This window comes from Penaeus monodon, chromosome 42 (assembly GCF_015228065.2).
Source record: "Penaeus monodon isolate SGIC_2016 chromosome 42, NSTDA_Pmon_1, whole genome shotgun sequence".
NCBI lineage: Eukaryota > Metazoa > Arthropoda > Malacostraca > Decapoda > Penaeidae > Penaeus > Penaeus monodon.
Window position 1 is genome coordinate 14,051,434 of NC_051427.1, and position 8,300 is coordinate 14,059,733.

General features: G+C 36.4%; 1 protein-coding gene across 1 annotated transcript; it reads right to left on the reverse strand.

Annotated features, from left to right (window-relative positions):
• Positions 1 to 530: 530 nt before the first annotated feature.
• LOC119599294 (beclin-1-like protein) lies at positions 531 to 5,738 on the reverse strand. Its single transcript, XM_037949029.1, has 8 exons — positions 5,630 to 5,738; positions 4,902 to 5,039; positions 4,620 to 4,771; positions 4,167 to 4,373; positions 3,156 to 3,343; positions 2,509 to 2,782; positions 1,825 to 2,048; positions 531 to 1,427 (listed from the first exon to the last, which is right to left on the reverse strand). Exons 2-8 carry the CDS (start codon positions 5,008 to 5,010, stop codon positions 1,307 to 1,309), a joined length of 1,275 nt encoding a protein of 424 aa, XP_037804957.1. The 5' UTR covers positions 5,011 to 5,039; positions 5,630 to 5,738; the 3' UTR covers positions 531 to 1,306.
• Positions 5,739 to 8,300: the final 2,562 nt, after the last annotated feature.

An 8,300-nucleotide genomic window follows, 5' to 3' on the forward strand; every position in this document is an offset into this window, starting at 1 on the left:
GCATTTTTACGACTATCATGGCGGGGAATTGAACTCGGGACCATGAGGGTCAGAGACCAGTGCTCTAACCACTGGACCAATGTGGCAGTCATATATATATATACACACACATATATATATATATATATATATATATATTATATATATATAATATATATATATATATATATATATATATATATATATACATATATATATACATATATATATATATATATATATATATATATATATAATATATATATATATATATATATATATATATATATATAATATATATTATATATTATATATATATATATATATATATATTATATATATATTACATATATATAATATATATATATATATATATATATATATATATAAAATATATATATATATATATATATATATATATATATATATGAATTACTTTTGCTTGGGTTACTTGAAGAATCAAAGCTTTGTATATCACTTACCAGATGAGTTTCATCATTATCCTTTGTACTAGAATAAGAAATATCAATAAAGGTAAACAAAAAAATGGCTAAATTCTAATAATCTTTATTCTTGGGAGAAAAATGATAATCCTCATCATATATGTTTTATGCATTATCACTACACCATATTTACTATATGATACATACAAAATATCACAGGGAAAAAATAATATGCAGTGTGAATACAGTGCACATAAAACTGCATATTTCCTGATATTATTACATGGGGTTGTGTTATACACTATTGATAGACAGTACTTAAGTATATAATCAAATAAATTAATGTTAATATTATCTGCTAATAAAAAAAAAGTATGATCAGATCACCACTTTAAAATATTTCATATATCATTCATACAGACTGAATTCAAAAACACAAGCAAATTTTTAATGACTTGGAACAGTGTTTGACATTTTTGTGTTGAACATTTCCAATCCTCTGCATCAAACAGATTGTCAAAATAATAAAATTGATATATTTGCCAAACCTTACTGTACATTGTTCACATTTAAATCACCTAAAATCAACTAGCCTCAAACTCACACTTATAAAAAAGAAAGAAAGAAAGAAAGAAGGAAAGAAAAGAAGAAGAAGAAGAAGAAGAAGAAGAAGAAGAAGAAGAAGAAGAAGAAGAAGAAGAAGAAGAAGAAGAAGAAGAAGAAGAAGAAGAAGGAAAGAAAGAAAGAATATGCAAGAAAAAAAAAGTATATGCATAAATCCAGTCCCAACCACAAACATCATTCTCTATCACCTTCCAAGCAGTTAGGCTGTTATCTGCCATCCCTTTCACAACCTCATTCTCTTTTTCATTCCAACTTTGTGCTTATCCTTCACCCTGAGTGCTTGAGAAGAGAGCAGACGACACCCAGGTGAGGCCCCACTTGAGGTTTGTTAGAAGGAACTTGAGTGCTTTTGTCCACTGTTCCTCACTGTTAAACTGCATCCTGTTAATAAATAAAAGATGACAACAATAAATACTATTATCATAGGAATAATACATTAAGGTTGCAAAATAAATAGTCTACATCCATTGCCATTGAAATGCAGAGAGAATCTTCTTGGTAATTGGGTAAACAGTTTGTTATTTTAAGCTCATGATAACACTGTGTAGAAAATTTTACTTTCTTGATTCTTCATTTTAAAAATATATAATGATTTTTTTTTTTTCAATTACAGTTTAAGTATGAGACAAATAAAGCAAAAGAATAAATGTTTTACAATTAATCAATAAGGAATCAACAGAATGAATCCATAACTTACACTTGAAGATGAAATCAATAAATAAAAACCAACATTGCCAACGGTGTAAACCTGCCATATGACTAAAATTGACAAACCTACTTGATTGAGAAAGAATTTCCTGAAGAAGGGTCCTCAATGAAGTGCTTGTTGATCCGGTACGGCAGACAGAAGCGTGCTGCCTGGCCTCCCTGTGCTTCTACGTGCTGTTGGAACTCTGCCACACACTCCAGAAAGGCTACCATGCCTGCATCGAACTTTGTATCCCATAGGAACCGGAAGCCTCCTGAGCCATATAGGGGTAGCTCCCGGCTTTCTCCCACAACCTGTGGAGGGGAGACTGGTCAGCAGCTGTTCTTCATTTGAGGTAATGAGATAGAACTTGGATTATTAAGGGAGGGAAGAAGGGAAGACAGGACAGGAAGGAGAGGAAGGGAGGGAGGGAGGGAGTAAGAAGGAGAGAGAGAGGGAGGGAGGGAGGGAGAGAGGGAGAAAGGGAGGGAGAGGGAGAGGGAGAGGGAAAGGGGGAAAAGAAAAGAAAAGAAAAGAAAAGAAAAGAAAAGAAAAGAAAAGAAAAGAAAAGAAAAGAAAAGAAAAGAAAAGAAAAGAAAAGAAAAGAAAAGAAAAGAAAAGAAAAGAAAAGAAAAGAAAAGAAAAGAAAAGAAAAGAAAAAAAAAGAGAAAAAAAAGAGAAAAAGAACAATGAAAAAAATTAGAGGAAAGAAGAAGAAACCCATGCTAAATTCCTGCTCCCTAAAGCAACCAAGGAAACTACTGCCAAACCAACCTCAATATACGAGTGGTTGCCGTATGGAACCAGGCGGTGTTTGGAGAACTTCAGTCCTATCTTTCTGGCGAGTGAGGCCAGGAGCAGCACTGTCTGTCCCCAGGCTGCGTTGATCTCTGGCCATGTCACTGGGGCCGTTGGCAACCGTCCTAAGCGCAGGTTGTTGATGGTGCCAAAGTGGCCCGAGTGCCAGATGTGGAAAGTGGTGTTGAATACATTGGTCTTCTTGAGCTTCTCCAACTGGTTCTGTGTGTAGCTCAGCTGACTCTTCAAGCTGGTGAATGGATTGTGAACGTGGTCAGCAAATATGTAATCTTTGGAATAACATAAAAGGTTAGTATAAGAAATACGATTTCTGTTTCTACAATCAGTGGCCCTTCTCATGTATTTTTTTCCATGGACCTCCTTTTTTATTGGGTATTTTATTAGACGTTTATACCAACAGTGAACAATTAAAATTATCTTCATCCCTAAAATTTATTGGGTTACATAATAAATTATCCAATAACTAGATTAATAAATCCTACTAAACTACTGACCTAATAATCTTATCATTCATCATTATCTAATTCCATAAATATAGTAATATCATTACTTGTGCCACCATCATCAAACATTTTTTCTCGCCCCAAGACACTTCCACACACCTTCTGTTCTCATCTTCCATGGCTGTGAGCTGAGACTTGTGTGTGCAGTATTCCCTCCAGTATCTCTCCTCCTCATCCTCCAGTCGTGCTTTCTCCTCCTCGTGTTTCTCTAGAACCTCTCTTGCGGCCTTCTGCTCAGCCTCCACCTCAGACAGTTCTGCAAGGAGTCTCTCTTCCTCGGCTTGCAGCTGTTGTGTTTTGGAGATAAATAGATTGGAGAGTTTATTTTGTTTCTGTGAGATACTTTGTTTGAAAATATCTTTTACCTATGACTGGAAAACTTCTTTGTTTCTCTTAAATATCATGTTTAAAATTATTCTTTATTTTTATAAAACAAGGATAAAACCATTTTTGTTTTAGTTTTCTTTTCAATCTTGTTTAAAACTATTTTTTATCTTTATAAGATGAAGATAAGCACATAGTATATGCCACACTGGATCTAGATATGTCAACAATTCTCTCATCAAATAGGTTTATCAGGAAAACAAACATGACTTTTTTAAATTGTAATAATAACTTTGAGTAGTATTCTAAGAACATTCACTTGCACTAGGAGATGCAGTAAAGAAATAAAAAGGGGACAGTACATACAACTGCAATACACAATGCCACTATTCTTATAAAAAAACTACAACTGATACTACTACTATTATCAGAGTCTAAAAGAATGCAGCAACTACAGTTTTAAGGGTTATGACTTTTTATCAAATCATAACCCTCTATCACTTAACTTAGAACATACATATTTACATCAACCAATAGTCATTATTTGAGCCATATTTTTATGTGATTTTATAAAAAATTATGGATCTTACTTCTTCTAGTATTGCTAGTACTATTTTTACTATTACTACTCCAGTAGGTTACTACTACTATTATCAATATTAAAGAAAAAGAAAGAATGACAGAAATGACAAAAAGAATAAAAGGAAGGAAAAGAAGGGAGATGCAAAAGAATGAGAAGGAGGAGAAAAAGAAGAAAGAGAAGAGGCAACTATTCATGTAGCTTACATTTTTCAATTCACTCTCCAAAGCTGTTACATCCATATCTGGCATATCAGCAAGGGAATTGAGCAGTTGCTGGGACATCTGTGCTTGTCTCTGGGTGCGCGAGAGTGTGGTGTCCATTAGGTCAAGCAAGGCATCTGTGCATTCTTCACAAAGAGGGTGGTCAATGTCACTATTTGAGCTGACCAGGTCATACAACCCAGTCGCTACCTGAAAAAGCAAAAAGGATGAGATCAGAAGCTAGAGTTTATCGTGTGGATGAAAGGCCAATGTTTGCTAAAATAACAATAAAAATGATGATGATAATGATGATGATGATGATGATGATGATGATGATGATAAAAAAAAAAAAAATAATGATAATAACAACAACTATAACAAGTACAACAATAATAATAACAATGATAGGCATGGAAAATGTATAAATGTGCAATCAATATACTGCAAAGAAAGTACCTTTAGGGGCTGTGATTTCTCTGTGTCCCCAGACTCTCCTACTAAGGTAAATCCATGTGGGTGATGGCCGGAATCTGTCAACTGTAGTGGAGGCACTAACTTGTCTACTTCTGATGCATCAAATTCTGCTTCCTCACCAGGGAATATTGGCACTGTGGAAGAAATTTTCATATCAGTATATTCACTAAAACAAAATTGTTGGCTCAAATTCACAATCAAATTTACAGTAAAATGATCATCATTATTATTTCAAATACAACTGGTATTACTAGTCTTCCTTACATGCTAGTTCAGCAAGAATGTGTTCATTTAGATGGGAAAATCCAGGATCCAACTGGATTGGATGCAGGCAACGTTGGCAAACAAAGTTTACTGTCACTCTTGCATCCATGATTACTGGTTATAAGTGTCTAATAAACCCTGCGGAAGAACAATCATTTTATAAATATTCAGAATTAAATATATCAAATTCAGTGCATAATTGAGCAAGTGAAGCATGAAAATATGTGTTCACACCATGTAAAAATGAATGGCTAAGTACTGTATATAATTACCATAACTGGACTTGAGACCTACTATAGTCTACTATACCCAAATTCGACACTACCTCGTACTCCATATTGTCTGAATTAATTAGCTTTAGAATTCAACATTTAAAAAAATATCTGAGTTAAGACAGTAGTTTCAAAATACAGATTACAGGCAAGGGACAATAAATCTGATAAGTATTTAAATATGCTGGAAGTGTTATTTACAGATATTTTATGCACGTAATAAGCGATATACCACAGCTTGTTGTATCAGGCATATATGTAGTCTATATAAAGCATATTGTATGTGAGATATGTGAGATATCATGTGACAATACCTGTGTCTAGGAGTGTACTACTGTACAACGATTAAAGACTACAATTCCATTAATAATAATAAAAGAAACACATATTATAACGTGATTAACATCTTCTTGAAATAATCAAAGTCTGATATCTGCAAATACATCCAACACTTACCAGACTATACTCTCATAACTTAAAAAAAAAAATACGATATAATCTTGGCCATTCACAGGGAGACATATACGTCGTACGATGAAGATGTTGACAGAACGAATAGTAACGAAGGTTGTGTTTGGGTTCGTTGCAAGGGATCGCATTTCCACTGCGATGGATATGCGACCGAAGAAGAGGAGGAAGGAGGAGGAGGAGGAGGAGGAGGAGGGGGAGGGGGAGGGGGGAGGAAGAGGGGAGGGGGGAGAGAAGGAAGAAGAAAGGAGAGAGGGAGGAGGGAGGGAGGGGGGAGGGGAGGGAGGAGGAGGAGGAGGAGGAGAGAGGAGGAGGAGAGAGGAGGAGGGAGGAGGAGGGAGGAGGAGGAGGAGGGAGGGAGGAGGGAGAAGAAGAGAAGAAGAAGAAAGAAGAAGAAGAAAGAAGAAGAGAAGAAAAGAAGAAGAAAGAAGAAGAAGAAGAAAAGAAATAGAAGAAAAAGAAAGAGAAAGAGAAAGAGGAAAAGGAAAATGAAAAAATGAAAAAGACCAAAGGCTACAATACACTAATTTCAAAATCTAAAATCTTCTAAATAAATCTTCCCTCCTTCTCTCTCTCTCTCTCTTCTTCTTCTTCTTCTTCCCTCTCCCCTCTCTCTCCCTCCCTTCCTCCCCTCTCCCTCCCTCCCTCCCTCCCCCTGTCTTTCCCTCCCTACCCCCTCTCTCTCTCTCCTTCCCCCATCTCTCTCTCTCTCTCTCTCTCTCTCTCTCTCTCTCTCTCTCTCTCTCCTCTCTCTCTCTCTCTCTCCTCCCTCTCTCTCTCGGCAACCACTCGTATACTGAGTTGGTTTGGCAGTGGTTTTCCTTGGTTGCTTTATTTATTATATTTATTTACACTCTTTCTCTCTTCCTACCCCCCCTCTCTTCCCCTCCCCTCTCCCCCCCCTCTCTCTCTCTCTCTCTCTCTCTCTCTCTCCCTCTCTCTCTCTCTCTCTCCTCTCTCTCTCTCTCTCTCTCTCTCTCTCTCTTCTCTCTCTCGCTCGTAATGTCGTCTCTTGGGCTTTGTCTTCTTCTCACAATTTCCTTCTCTCTCTCTTACTTCTCTCACTTTCCAGTCCTCTCGTCTCTCCTCTCTCCCTCCTCTCTCTCTCTCTTCTCTCTCTCTCCTTCCTCTCTCTCTCTCTCTCTCTCCTCTCTTTCTCTCGGCAACCACTCTCGTTATACTGAGTTCTTGCGGTGGTTTTCTCTTGTTGCTTTAGGGCATGATTTACTCTCGTTCTCTCTTCTTCTTCCTTCCTCCCTCCCTCCCTCTCTCCTTCTCTCCTCCTCCCTCCCTCTCTCTCTCTATCATGTATATACGCGTGGGGGTCTCTATACGTACGTAAGAGTATGCATATATACACGCACATATGCACACACACGAGTACATCAACACGTATGCCTGTCTTCTGGATCAAGGAGTGCCCTGGCTGGTTGGAAAGCGTTGCAATGTCCTACGTTATTCCAACAATGTAACTACCGATAAGCTGATCATGACCCTTGAAAGTGGCTCGCTGTGAGGATGGGGTTGTGCACTAAACATTATTTTATATAGTTTTGTAGTTTATGTTTTTTGTTGTTGTTGTTGTTTCTGTGGCATTTCTGATTTTTCGTATCCATGCCTCCGTTGAGTGTATTGTAAGTAATGTTAATTAAGAATTTCCAAGGTGTATTTTCATTATTGATTTTTTTTAAGAGTGTGATCAGATATGATATGCAAGATTAAAAGGCGAGTAAAAGCTTTTAAAAATAATTCACAATCTTGATTACTTTCACTTTAACGACTGGTGTGATCATATTCGCAGAAAAAAATTCTGACATGTTCACTTATAGAAATCGTTCGCTGTTCTCGAATTTCGCATTTCGTTGGTAATAATGATGTGTCTCAATGCTGATTTTTTATTTATTTATTTATTTATTATTATTATTTTTTGTGGACGAACGACTTTTACAGGTTTGGAGAAGGCGTTTCAACGATATATGCATTCACACACGCGCATACACACGCACACACACTCACATGCGCACAAATACATACATATATACATATATATATATATATATATATATATATATATATATATATATATATATATATGTCTATATATCAAACCACCGCTCTAAATTGCTAAGAAAAAATCATGGAAGCCCATGATCGTCAAGGCCGCGGTGGCCGAATGGTTAGAGCGTCGGACTCAAGACTGTCACGACGGCAATCTGAAGTCGAGGGTTCGAGTCGCCGACCGCCTGGTTGTTCCCTTGGGCAAGGAACTTCACCTTGATTGCCTACCTAGCCAATGGGTGGCCAAGCCAGCCCAAGTCAGTGCTGGTCCCAAGCCCGGATAAATAGAGAGAATGATTACCTAAAAAGGTACCACCGGCACTCTCCGTGGAAAGGACGACCTGGGGAACCCTTACCACGTACTACACTCCAAAAGCATATATCACATGAAAACTACAATTAAGTATCTGTTTGTGTGACACGGCGTGCTCAGACATGAACCTACCGTTAAAAAAAAAAAAGTCTATATATACATATATATTGTGTGTTTGCTTGTTTGTGTGTGTGTGTGTGTATATAATACATAATATATATATATATATATATATATATATATATATATATATATATATATATATATATATATATATATATATATGCA